The sequence below is a fragment of the Triticum urartu genome, chromosome 4A, assembly GCF_056163025.1.
Source record: "Triticum urartu cultivar PI428250 chromosome 4A, HENAU_Tu73, whole genome shotgun sequence".
In the NCBI taxonomy this organism is placed as follows: domain Eukaryota; kingdom Viridiplantae; phylum Streptophyta; class Magnoliopsida; order Poales; family Poaceae; genus Triticum; species Triticum urartu.
The window spans coordinates 443,994,728-444,008,403 of record NC_141876.1 but is presented as its reverse complement, the minus strand read 5'-3'; the positions used below and the strand labels follow the sequence as shown (position 1 = coordinate 444,008,403).

General features: G+C 47.3%; 1 protein-coding gene across 1 annotated transcript; it reads left to right on the top strand.

Moving 5' to 3' along the window:
* Positions 1–11,085: 11,085 nt before the first annotated feature.
* LOC125552079 (putative protein phosphatase 2C 32) lies at positions 11,086–13,141 on the top strand. Its single transcript, XM_048715543.2, has 3 exons — positions 11,086–11,673; positions 11,845–12,192; positions 12,474–13,141. Exons 1-3 carry the CDS (start codon positions 11,203–11,205, stop codon positions 12,822–12,824), a joined length of 1,170 nt encoding a protein of 389 aa, XP_048571500.2. The 5' UTR covers positions 11,086–11,202; the 3' UTR covers positions 12,825–13,141.
* The last annotated feature ends 535 nt before the right edge of the window (positions 13,142–13,676 follow it).

Below are 13,676 nucleotides of genomic sequence, written 5' to 3'. Positions count from 1 at the left end.
TAACAAGTCATATTCATCACTATTGAAATCAACATACTCGGGGTGTGATACCTTTGGGCCTGTGGCCATGAAGCATCTTCCAATTCCTTCATTTGGTGAATCAAATATGTCGTAGGAGTTGGTTGACACAAGTGCTAGACCGACAACACCTTCATCTTGACTATATTCGGAGTCGGAGTGATAGCTTCCCTCGGAGTCATTGTCGGAGTCGGAGCCGGATACCCATTCACCAACATGAGCTTGATGTCTTCGTTTTGTGTAGCTCCTTGATGACTTGTCCTTCCTTTCCGAATCCTTGCTTCTCCGAGAGGGTCTTCGTTCATATCGATCATCCCTACTCCTTATCTCCCTTGTTGGTGATTCTTCTCTTCTACTTCTTCTTTTGGGAGAATCTTCTCTTCTCTTGTGGGGAGCTGTACACTCATTGGAGTAGTGTCCGGGTCTTCCACAATTGTAGCAGTTTCGCTCTCGACTAGAAGATCTTTTGTCATTGTAGGACCTTGACTTGGAACTTCTCTCTTTGCTTCTATTCTTATAGAATTTGTTGAAGTTCTTCACCATTAGGCTCAATTCTTCATTGAAGGTTTGTTTCTCACTTGATGATGTGGGAGCTTCACATGAGGCTTTATAAGCACCACTTGACTTGTTATGGAGCTCCTCCTTATCCTTGAGTAACATCTCATGAGCAACAATTCTTCCAATGACTTCCGTTGGCTTGAGATCTTTGTAATTTGGCATCATTTGGATCAATGTGCATACGGTATCGTATTTTCCATCCAAGGCTCTTAGGATCTTCTTGATGATGGATTTGTCGGTCATCTCTTCACTTCCTAAGCCGACAATCTCATTTGTGATAAGAGCAAGCCTAGAGTACATCTCAGCGACACCTTCACCATCCTTCATTTTGAACTTGTCAAGTTGACTTTGAAGCACATCCAACTTGGATTCCTTGACGGAGTCAGTACCTTCATGCATATCAATCAAAGTATTCCAAATTTCCTTTGCATTCTCAAGACGGCTGATTTTATTGAATTCTTCGGGGCACAATCCGTTGAAGAGGATATCACAAGCTTGAGAATTGTATTGTAGCATCTTCAACTCATCCGCGGTAGCTTCACGATTCGGTTCTCTCCCATCAAAGAATTCACCTTGCAAGCCAACACACACAATAGCCCAAATGGCGGGGTTATGTCCAAGAATGTGCATTTTCATCTTATGCTTCCAACTAGCAAAATTAGTACCATCAAAGTAAGGACCTCTACGGTGGTAATTTCTCTCGCTAGACACCATACTCTCCTAGGTTGTGAAACCAAGGCTATGACCACCAAAAGCTATGGAAATCAAAGCAAATGGAGACCAAAGCTCTGATACCACTTGTAGGATCGAAAGTATGTCTAGAGGGGGGTGATTAGACTACTTGACCAATTAAAAATCTATCCTTTTCCCAATTTTAGTCTTTGGCAGATTTTAGCTATCTTAGCACGAGTCAAGCAATCTTAACACAATTCAAGCAAGCATGCAAAGAGTCTATGAGCAGAGGAAAGTAAACCATGCAACTTTCAATAATGTAAAGGGAAGGGTTTGGAGAATTCAAACGCAATTGGAGACACGGATGTTTTTGTCGTGGTTCCGATAGGTGGTGCTATCGTACATCCACGTTGATGGAGACTTCAACCCACGAATGGTAACGGTTGCGCGAGTCCACGAAGGGTCCACGAAGAAGCAACCTTGTCTATCCCATCAAGTTGCTTTCCACTCAAATCTTCTTTCCACCAAATCCATATCCTGAGAGAGAGAGAGAGTTGAGTGTTGGGGAGACTATCATTTGAAGCACGGAGGGCTCCACCCACGAAGGGTCCACGAAGAAGCAACCTTGTCTATCCCATCATGGCCATCGCCCACGAAGGACTTGCCTCACTAGCGGTAGATCTTCACGAAGTAGGCGATCTCCTTGCCCTTACAAACTCCTTGGTTCAACTCCACAATCTTTGTCGAAGGCTCCCAAGTGACACCTAACCAATCTAGGATACACCACTCTCCAAGAAGTAACAAATGGTGTGTTGATGATGAACTCCTTGCTCTTGTGCTCCAAATGATAGTCTCCCCAACACTCAACTCTCTCTCTCACAGGATATGGATTTGGTGGAAAGAAGATTTGAGTGGAAAGCAACTTGGGGAAGGCTAGAGATCAAGATTCATATGGTGGGAATGGAATATCTTGGCCTCAACACATGAGTAGGTGGTTCTCTCTCAGAAAATGTGTATTGGAAGTGTAGGTATGTTCTGATGGCTCTCTCCACGAATGAAGAGTGGGTGGAGGGGTATATATAGCCTCCACACAAAAACTAACCGTTACACACAATTTACCAATCTTGGTGAGACCGAATTAAGAAACTCGGTCGGACCAATTTAGCAAACCTAGTGACCATCAGGAACAGATATGGTTAGGGTTAGGGCATAACGTAATCTCGGTGTGATCGATTACACAAACTCGGTGGGACCGATTTTGGTAATAAGCTAACCAGAGAGTTGGTCAGGTAAACTCGGTGGGACCGATCGCTCATTTCGGTGGGACCGAAATGTTACAAAAGGGAAATAGAGAGTTTACATTGCAATCTCGGTGGGACCGATCACTCATCTCGGTAGGACTGAAATGTTATGAAGGGAAACAGAGAGATTACAACCCCATCTCGGTGTAACCGAGATCCCTATAGGTGAGACCGATTTGCCTAGGGTTTGTGGCAGTGGCTATGACATCTGAACTCGGTGGCGCCGGATAGAAAGAATCGGTGGGGCCGAGTTTGACTTTTGGTTTAGATCATATGTGGATGTGGGAAGGTAGTTGAGGGTTTTGGAGCATATCACTAAGCACTATGAAGCAAGAACCTCATCAAGCAACACCTCATCCCTCCTTGATAGTATTGGCTTTTCCTATAGACTCAATGTGATCTTGGATCACTAAAATATAAAATGTAGAGTCTTGAGCTTTGAGCTTGAGCCAATCTTTTTGTCCTTAGTATTTTGAGGGGTCCACTTTCTTCATCCATGCCATGCCATTCATTGAGCTTTTCCTGAAATATTAATCTTGGAATAGCATTAGCTCAATGAGCTATATGTTGTTAGGAATTACCAAAACCACCTAGGGATAGTTGCACTTTCACTATACCATGCCAATGCTTTTCCCTTCAAAGATAAAGGGAAAACCTTTTTCATAACTTTATCTCCGGGTAAACCTGCAAGCTTGAACAATCCACAAATTTGTTCCACATATATCAATTGCATATAAGGATGTTCGGTTCCATCTCCTGCATAAGGATTAGCTAGCAGTTGTTCTATCATACCCGAAGGAATTTCATATTCTATATTTTCAGTAGGTACATTAGGTTGGGGGGTAGCTAATTGTGGTTCCGGTCGAGGTGAAGATACCCCGAACAAACCCCGCAAAGGATTGTTTTCCATAGTAGCAAGTGGCAATAAATTTCAGCACACTATACAAATGTTTCCTTACCAAATTCCACTTACCAAAGGCGCTTCACTCCCCGGCAACGACGCCAGAAAATAGCCTTGATGACCCACAAGTATAGGGGATCAATTGTAGCTCTTTTCGATAAGTAAGAGTGTCGAACCCAAAGAGGAGCAAAAGGAAATGACAAGTAATTTTCAGTAAGGTAATGTCTGCAAGTGCTGAAATTGTAAGTAGCAAAGTAGTTTGATAGAAAGATAATTTGTAACGAGCAACTAAAGATAGTAGTACCAAAAGTGCAGCAAAGTCGCCCAATCCTTTTGAGGCAAAGGATAGGCCAAAACAGTCTCTTATGACAAGCAAAGCGTTCTTGAGGGTACACGGGAATTTCATCTAGTCACTTTCATCATGTTGGTTTAATTCGTGTTTGCTACTTTGATAATGTGATATGTGGGTGGACCGGTGCTTAGGTGATGTTATTACTTGAACAAACCTCCTACTTATGATTAACCCCCCTCCCCCCGCAAGCATCCGCAACTACGAAAAAAGTATTAATAATAAATTCTAACCATAGCATTAAACTTTTGAATCCAATCGGCCCCTTACGGAATAGCGCATAAACTGGGGTTTAAGTTCCTGTCACTCTCGCAACCCATCATCTAATTGCTACTCCACAATGCATTCCCTTAGGCCCAAAATATGGTGAAGTGTCATGTAGTCGACGTTCACATGACACCACTAAGGGAATCACAACATACATACTATCAAAATATCGAACACATCAAATTCACATGAGTACTTGCAAAGTGATTTCTCCCGTGACCTCAAGAACAAAGGTAACTACTCACAAATGATAAACATGCTCATGATCAGAGGGTATTAAATAGCATATTGGATCTAAACATATAATCTTCCACCAAATAAACCATATAGTAATCAACTTTAAGATGTAATCAACACTACTAGTCACCCACAAGTATCAATATATAGTTTCGGTAACAAGATTGAACACAAGAGATGAACTAGGGTTTGAGAGGAGATGGTGTTGTTGAAGATGTTGATGGAGATTGCCCTCCCAAGATAGGAGAGTTGTCGGTGATGATGATGATGATTTCCCTCTCGGAGGAATCGCTCCGCCGGAGGGCAAAAGTGCTCCTGCCCAAGTTCCGCTTCGAGGCAACGACGCTTCATCCCAAAAGTCCTCCTCTTATTTTTTCTAGGTCAAAATGACTTATATACCAAAAGATGGGCACCGGAGGTGGGCCGAGGGGAGCACAACCCACCAGGGCACGCCTGGGCTCCCTGGCGCGCCCAGGTGGGTTGTGCCCACCTGGTGGTTCCCCTCTGGTACTTATTGGCTCCAATAATTGTTATATATTTAATAAAAAAATCCTCCTGAAGTTTCAGCTTGCTTGGAGTTGTGCAGAATAGGTAGCCTGACGTAGCTTTTCCAGGTCCAGATTTCCAGCTGCCAGAATTCTCCCTCTCGGTCTGTACCTTGCAAATTATGAGAGAAAAGGCATTAGAATTATTCCAAAAAGCATTATTATGGATAAAAACATTGTAAATAACAGTAAGAAAACATGATGCAAAATGGACGTATCAGGTGGCTCTACTGCACTTCAGCAGACCATCATATTGGCCTTTCACGACAACCCTTTGGGAGGACACTCAGGATTTCCAGCTATTTTCAAGCGAGTTCGTTGTCTATTTGCTTGGCCTAACATGAAAGCACACATTCTGTAGTTTGTTCAGTGTTGCACTACCTGTCAACAAGCTAAACCTAATCGGGCTGCAACGCCGGGACTTCTTCAACCACTTCCAATTCCCAGAGAATCCTGGGAAATGATCACCATGGATTTTGTCGATGGCTTGCCGCAGTCAGGCAAGTTCAACTGTCTCTGGTTCATCGTGGACAAACGCACCAAATTTGGCCACTTCCTGCCAATGTCCCACCCATACACAACAGCCAAGTGTGCCTTGTTGTACATGAACAACATCTACAGTGCGCATGGGTTGCCAGCATCTATCGTCTCAGACCAAGACCCTGTCTTTACAAGCCATTTCTGGCAAGAATTGTTCAAGCAGGTAGGCACCCAACTGAGGATGAGGACAATTAACCACCCACAGACCGATGGCCAGACGGAGTGCGTCAATCAATGCGTTGAGACATACTTGCGTTGTTTCGCTCACGCCTGCGCACGCAGATGGAGTTTATGGATACCTCTAGCACAGTTTTGGTACAACACAACCGATCACTCCAGCATTGGGATGTCACCATTCAAAGCTATGTTTGGGCATGAGTCGCGCCATTGGGGGATTACACCAAGTTCTGCATGTTCAGTGCCTTCCCTTCAATCCTGGCTCGATGAGCGCATGGTGGTTCAGGATCTCCTACAGCGGCACCTCAATCGAGCACAACAGTACATGAAGACCCAAGCAGATAAGAAACGTTCCCTCTGCACCTTCCAAGTCGGAGACACTGTCTTCCTGAAGCTACAACCTTACATACAAACATCAGTCGCCAAGAGGGCCAACCACAAGCTTGCATTCAAGTATTTTGGGCCATTCCCGATCATCGCCAAGATCAACGAAGTTGCGTATAAGCTGCTCCTGCCACCCAGTTCGCAAGTGCACCCAGTTTTTCATGTGTCTCAGTTGCGGCATTGCTTACATCCTGGTACTGATTTCTCCACAACCCTTCCTCTCATTGCTGATGTTCCAGTCGTACCAGTGGCAGTTCTCCAACACCGATGGCGCAAAAAGAACGGGAGCATGGTGGAGCAAGTTCGAGTGTGTTGGTCCGACCCATCGGTGCTGCCGGACACCTGGGAAGACAGAGTCGAGCTCTAGGCGCATTTTCCGGCTGCAGAGGCTTGGGGACAAGCCTCGTCGCAAGGAGGAGGGGATGTCAACACTGATGACGCAGCTAGCCAGGCAGGAGACACGTCCACTGCCACTGCGGCGCGACCACGTCGCGCAAGACAAGTCAGCAAGCGGTACACGGGACCCGAGTGGGCCACAACAGTCAGTGACTACCCTCCACCACTTAACCCTGGGAACGGCAAGGGAGAAGGCATCCAGCGGATCACTCGGCTCGGCAGCGGCTACCAACTCTTTCCCCTTCCTTTATTCTGATCATTCTTGTATCTAGCACTTGTAATCCAGATTCCTAGCACTCGTAATCCAGATTCGACTATAATCCTCCTGCTATTGAGAGAATAGACCGTGAGATCCTACACCTATCCTAACAGTTTGTGCTTGGCTTTGCCATTTTTTTCGTCGTGCTTCACTTATGTTACCTCTGATGTTACTAGTACTGTCATAATTGTCTATGAATAGACTGAAAGCTTCACTGAAAAAGAAAGAAAATAAACGATTATACTCCCTTAGTATCAAAATATAAGACAATTTTTAGGCTAGTTTAGCTTGTAAAAACACCTTACATTTTGATACAGAGGTGGTAATTTCATACGGGGTAAATGAATCGAGAGATTGAATCAGCCTGGATCCGACGTAAACTTAGGAAAAGGAAAAAAAATGATCCTACCAGTCGCACGTTTAGAGCAACTCCAACGCAAGGACTCAAACGGGCATCGATTTTGTCCGTTTCGTGTTCGTTTGGGTCACCTGTCCGTCTAGTGGACATAAGGCGGATAAGCCGTGTATCCAACGCACGTCGACCCAAACTCTCCGCACCGCCCGCCCCTTCCTCTCTCCCTCGCGCCGCCCGCCCCCTTCTCTCTCCCTCGCGCCGCCCCTCCTCTCCTCCTTGCGGATCCCCTCCCCCGCGAGATTTTTCTCTGCTCTCGCCTCTGCTGCAGCCAACCTCTACTCGCGCCGCCGTCCGGGCCTCGAGCCCCAGCAAGAGCGCGCGGAGGAGCCCTGGCCGGTGGCCTCGCTGTGGCGTGGAGGAGCGGACGAGCGCGCCATGGCGACCTGCTCCGGTGGCCTCGCGGCGGCACGGAGGAGCGGCCGAGCGCGCGTCGGCGATCTGTGCCGACGGCCTCGCTGCGGCGCGGAGGAGCGGTCGAGCGCGCGTCGGCGACCTGCGCCGGTGGCCTTGCTGCGGTGCGGAGGAGCGGCCGAGCGCGCGGTGGAGACCAGCACCGGTGGCCTTGCTGTGGGCGTTGCAGTCGCTGACATATGGGACCAGGGGCGGACATGAACGGGCGACAGCGGTGGACGAGAGCGTCCGCTTCCGTTCGCTTCGTACCCATTTGTTCCCAGATTTGGGTCAGGTTTGGGTCTGAGACGGACAGCAGACGGACACGGACGTCCGTTTGGGTCGTCCCGTTAGGTCAAGTTTTCTGTCCGAATGACCTAAACGGATAAAATGGGTCCTCCCATTGGAGTTGCTCTAATTGTCCGTAAGAAAAGGGCGGGGCATATTTTGGGCTGAATAGGAAGCACGGCACCGACGTTGGCGGTGCTAATTCTCCGTTTCTCACCGTCCCGTTGCGGGCCGGGGTCGCAAGCGGCTGAGCTGAGCTGACCGGGCACGTTGGACTCGAACAAATCGGGCGTGCGTGGTTCACGACGCAGACCACACGCCCAAGCAGGCGAGGCCAAACGTGCCACCAATGGCACGCTGGCGGGCCCCACTCAGCGTCGGTCCTGCCGCCCCTAGCTATGCAATCGCCAACGGCTACATTTTCTTCCCCCGCGCTCCGGGCACACGCGCACGTTCACAGAAATCGCTCTCGCGACCCCGACACGTGGGGCCAGGCCCAAACTGTCAAGAGCAACCACGTAAAGTACGAACGCCCAGTGATCCTGTCGATGTGATGAAAAACGACATCGGCTTTGCACCCGATGCAGGTTCTTCACTCTCGACATGGACAATAGGATCGGGTTCAGCTCAGTCTCGTTCATGGGCGACTGCGACCCGAGAGGTTGCTTAGCCGAGGGTACGCGCTGCGATAACGACACTTTGCCTTCAACGTTCGCCTGTCCGGTCCGGTCCGGTCCAATCGCGGCCAGTCAGCGCGCGTCCCTCGGGCCTCTAGAGAGAGATCCCTCCTTTCCGGGCACGTTCCGGGTTCCCCAACTGCCGCCGCGCGCAACAGCACAGGAAGCGCGTGAATCCTAGATCCGACACGTGGCCACGCGTCTCGCCGTGCCAAGCTGCCGATGGCTCCCGGAGGTGTTTCGTGGTTCCCTGGGAGCAAGGGATGCGCGGGCAGTGCAATCAAGTGGGGGAAACAAACAGAGCGAGAGCGAGACCGCGTCCTAGGGGACGAGAAGGAGTTTTGGAGTCTCAACAGCATCTGCTTACTTGTGCGTCACACGGTGTTAACGTAGGTTTGACCCGACCGGCGCCCGTTCACCCCCTGCTCCTGTGTGACTGACTGCCAGTGCTGCTGTGTTTCCTTGGAATTGCACTTCCTATCATGCACCTTCCTTATCGCGTAGGTAGATGAAAATATTTCACCTGCCCATCCGGCCATCTCCAACTTGCACCTCGTTTTTCTTCTCTTCCCGCGTAGAGTACGTAAATAACCTGGTGGCTTTTACCCCCTCGTAAAGTTAATACAAAATTGAGTCATCTATTTTGAAACGAAGGGAGTAGTACAGTGTTTCTCTGTTTTTGCCGGGAGGCTTTTACATCTTCTAGTCTGAACTCTCAAGTACTAGTACTAGATGCTTTAGAAACCTAGGATTGGAATTGAAATACACCCTGAAATACCCCTACCTTTTTGCCACATGTTTCAGAGCCTCCAATGCATGATTGACATCTTTTTGTCCTACAAACTAGTGAAAAACACACCCCGCAAAAAAAAACTAGTGAACAACACATTATGTAAAGTATTTTGCAAGAGAAATGCAATCACTCCTACATGCACAATCTACATAGTAGTACAACAAACGGATTCTTCCATGAGTGCAGTGCGGTGGTGGAGACCTCCTAGAGTGGGGCTACCGACCAGGGCATGATTTCTGGTTCTTACAAGAAAAGGTCCCTTGATGTGTATACTTCCACTGTGTAAGTCGGCGTGTTTGCTGTGTATACTTGCGTAGTGCAAGCTGGCGTGTTCGCTGCGTATACTTGCACTGCACAAACACGCACTCGAAGCCTTTTCTCGACCTTATAATGCATTGCCTTCGGGTTGTCTCTACCCTAGGGTTGAGTATTTTTCTTTTTCTTAAACTGATCTTTTGCAAAGCTTCAAGATATAGTGATAAGCATGCACTTGTCTTGTTTCCGTTGTTAGGCAGATTTTGTGCCAAATTTCAGTTGGAAGTGGAGGCTACTACGGTGGAATTGAGCGAGTAAAAAAGTTGAAGGTAACAAATGGGTTTTTATTGTGAGAAAACAAATGAATTTGCAGGATCTACCTCTATTGAAACAACATAACCCTCCGTCCTAGGATACATGGTTTTCTTTCGACTAAAAATATCCTGTTAAGATATGATCTATGTTATATGGAATTATAATTATACGTAAATCTCTACTATTAAGTATGAGTTGGTTCTGTCGCCTCCCCCTCCCTCGGTTTTTTTCAGCCACACGTACCCCCCTTACTCCTTATTTTTTCTCCTGATTTTTTGATACTCTCAACCAATGTCGTACATAATAAAAACACCGTAAATAGAGTAACTTGCAATAATCTAAATTAAATCAATACTTTTCCAAAATTATGTCATGCATTAACTCAATCAAATCAAATATATCCAAAATCTCAACTAAATCAGAATTTTCTTTTACTCCCCCCAACGCATACCAAACCAAATCAAATCTTACAAAAAACTATACTAAATCAAAACAGTCCTTGAATTTTCGTACCCATAATCAAATCATATTAAATCTTATCAAAATCTAGAATATGGTGGGTGTAAGGCATGTGTTGAATATAACTAGCGTTGAGCCACTAAAATATGTATGTGCCCGCTGCTACCCACGGGCAATTAGTTAGTACTTTTAAATATTAGCGTTGAGCCACTAAATTTCTGGTTCTTTTACTCCATCTTTTTTTTTTGGTTTTTCATCCTCTTTTGATTTTCATCAAACTAGATCATCTATGGGGTAGCAATAAATTCACGGTCCATATATAGTTTCTTTTTATGGTAAATCTGGTACCTATTAGACATCTTTGGTAACCCAATAAATAGTAATAAATTCATGATACATAAGCAAAATTATATAAACGAATCTCTTATATTTGGCAACCTAATACAGCAGATAAATCACGGGCAAATACCTATATTTACCGCTTTAAGAAATAGCTGAAAAATCACGTCGGCGCCAGTGGTCGTTCGGTGGTATATGGAACCTGATGTAATTTTTATTATGTTTGAGGTGTTTGGTACTTCCGGTGAATCCTTATAATAGATCTAATCCTTTTCGCAAAAAGAAAAAGTTTCACGATTCACTACTATGGCACTAGGGAGCAGTATAATTTTCTTCAAGGAAGGAAATGTTGCCCAATAATTGCAGCAGCAAATTTTCTACCTGTGCCAGCGGTGCCACTCCATCTGCAACAGAAAAAACATTAAGAAACAATGGTCCTGCAGTCCAGTTCACAATTGCGAATTGCCCCTAGGGCCAAGCCAGTGGAGTTCCCACGGGAGCGGCTCCCCCCGCCCGCGACGCGTAGTGCGCACCATATATAAGCCCGTTCAAACGGCCGTTTGCCCCAGACCCATCCAAACCTAATCACATATCGAGGAAAAGCGAGGAGGCGTAGGAGCCGCAGCCAAGACCCCGTCCGCCTCCCAAGGCCGAAGAAGCCCTCGCCATGTCCTGCTCCGTCGCCATCCCCAGCTCGCCGGTCTTCTCCCCGTCGCGCCGCCCGCTCTCCTGCAAGGCCGCCTCCGCCTCCGCCTCGCCCGAGTCCGTCTCCGTGTCCGTCTCGTCCCCGGCGCCCTCCACCGCCGGCTCGCCGCTCCGGCCCTTCGGGCTGCTGCGCGCCCAGATCCGCGAGGAGGCCTCCCCGTCGCCTAAGACGTCCTCTGCGGCCCCCTCCGCCGCCGCCGGGTCGATGCTCAAGAGGCGAAGGCCGGCGCCGCTCATGGTGCCGGTCGACGGCGCCGCGGCCGCTGCTGCCGCGGCGGCGGCCGTCGCCGCCGTGGAGTCGGATCCGAGCAACGAGGTGGAGGAGGAGGGCGACGAGTTCGCGGCCTACTGCCGGAGAGGGAGGGGGAGGCGAAGGGTGGAGATGGAGGACCGGCATGTGGCCCAGGTCGCGCTCGGTGGAGACCCCCAAGTGGTAAGCTCGCTCGATGCATCTTCTCTTCTCTGTCATGAATTTGTTTTGCACAATTTTTACAAAATATTTTTATTTGACTTGACTAAACCCGGGATGGAAATTTCTTGCCGTTTTGTCTAATATAAAATTGTTAGAGGTACTAAACTTTCTCGTTTACCCCCAACTTTGCAGGCGTTGTTTGCTGTATTCGATGGCCACGGCGGAAAGAACGCGGCAGAGTTCGCTGCCCAAAATATGCCCAAGTTCATGGCAGAGGAGGTGAGGAAGGTGGACGGTGGTGACAGTGATGAGATTGAGGGGGCTGTGAAGAAATGTTACCTGAAGACGGACGAAGAGTTCCTCAAGAGGGAGGAGAGCGGGGGAGCATGCTGTGTCACTGCATTGCTCCAGAAGGGCGGCCTCACCGTGTCCAACACTGGAGATTGCCGTGCTGTCCTCAGCCGGGCAGGAACGGCCGAGGCACTCACCTCTGACCACCGGGCCTCCCGTGAGGATGAGAGGGAAAGAATTGAGAATCTGGTAAGTAGATCTTGTATGCTTCGAATGTGTTTAATTATTTGTGTGACAATTGTAGTTTGAAGGATGCGCACTTGATAAATAAACTAGACCTTGTTTCAGTTTGATAATAAAATTCTGTAATTGTATACAGCTAGTGGATAATTCTTGTTGCTTGGTTGCACATAGCAATTGTCCTGTGCTTATACAATGGAATAGATAGCTAAAATTTGAGTAATCATGAGCAAAATTTTGCAATATTTCAGTTCTCTGTGACTTATGTGCTCTATCCCATTATTTTTCAGGGCGGGTTTGTTGTGAACAACCGAGGGACATGGCGAGTGCAGGGCTCCTTGGCAGTGTCAAGAGGCATCGGCGATGCACACCTCAAGCAATGGGTGGTGGCTGATCCAGATACCAGGACACTCCTTGTTGACCCACAGTGCGAATTCTTAGTACTTGCCTCTGATGGCTTGTGGGATAAGGTGGATAACCAGGAAGCCATAGACATCGCCAGGCCTCTCTGCATCGGCAATGATAAGGCTTCTCGCATGGCCGCCTGCAGAAGGCTTGTTGAAACCGCGGGTTCCAGGGGGTCTACCGATGACATCAGTGTTTTGATCATACAATTGCAGAAGTTCTCAGGTTCTTCTTAACTTGCCATTGCTGGAGGAACTGGACTCAAACTGTAGGAAGTAGCGCTAACAGAGTGGTGTATCGGGGTGGGCAGGATAGACTGATACCCATATGTTAATTTGCAAGCAAAATATTAGGTGTGGTTGCACCATTTTGCAGGCATTCAACTCTTTTCGTAGTACCATTCTTTATGTACTTAATTTAATTCCATTCATTCATTCTTTGGTTCTAATGTAATAAGGCGGGGGTTAGTACTCACTTCATACTAGAAGAGACTATTGTTGTATGTACATGGTTGACTGGGTACATGGATTCAGCATAATTGCCTCTTTGCTTATTTTCGCCAATATTCCACTCTTGAAGTGCATGTGGTTTATGTTCGTCAAGAAATCGACAGCCGACACATCAAAATAATTTGCAAATATAGCGCATGAAGGTTCCAAAATTAGACTTGGTTTGGAGGAGAATTGAGAGGAGATATTTTTTTTTTGAAACGGAGGCAAAAGATTTGCCTCTTCAATTAAATAAGGAAGAGTAGAGTTTAGAATTTTACAACGCACTCACAAATAAGCGGCATGACAATTACTCGTACAATATGATGTTCCCTAGCTTTCTTGCGCCAGCAGTAACCCAAAGTTTAGCATCTTCTAAAATGTTGGTTAGGAGGACCGGTGGTGGTGCGCTTTTTTGACGGAATACTCGGGCGTTTCTCTCATTCCAAATGGTCGAAGAAACAAGCATGGTAAGGGAAGCCATTGCGTGGCGGTGAGGGTTGCGGTCGTCGGTTCTTTTTTGCCACCACTCAGTGACGGTTGCTTCTAACTGCCAATCGAAGGTGTCCATGTGCGTGAGCCCAAGCCTCTCGATGATTG

What these genes read in the sequence shown, in the direction of transcription:
- LOC125552079 (XM_048715543.2), top strand. Translation starts at nt 11,203, where the DNA reads ATGTCCTGCTCCGTCGCCATCCCCAGCTCGCCGGTCTTCTCCCCGTCG. An exon ending in TCGGTGGAGACCCCCAAGTG is followed by an intron (nt 11,674 to 11,844) that starts GTAAGCTCGCTC and finishes CCAACTTTGCAG; the next exon opens with GCGTTGTTTGCTGTATTCGA. An exon ending in GGGAAAGAATTGAGAATCTG is followed by an intron (nt 12,193 to 12,473) that starts GTAAGTAGATCT and finishes ATTATTTTTCAG; the next exon opens with GGCGGGTTTGTTGTGAACAA.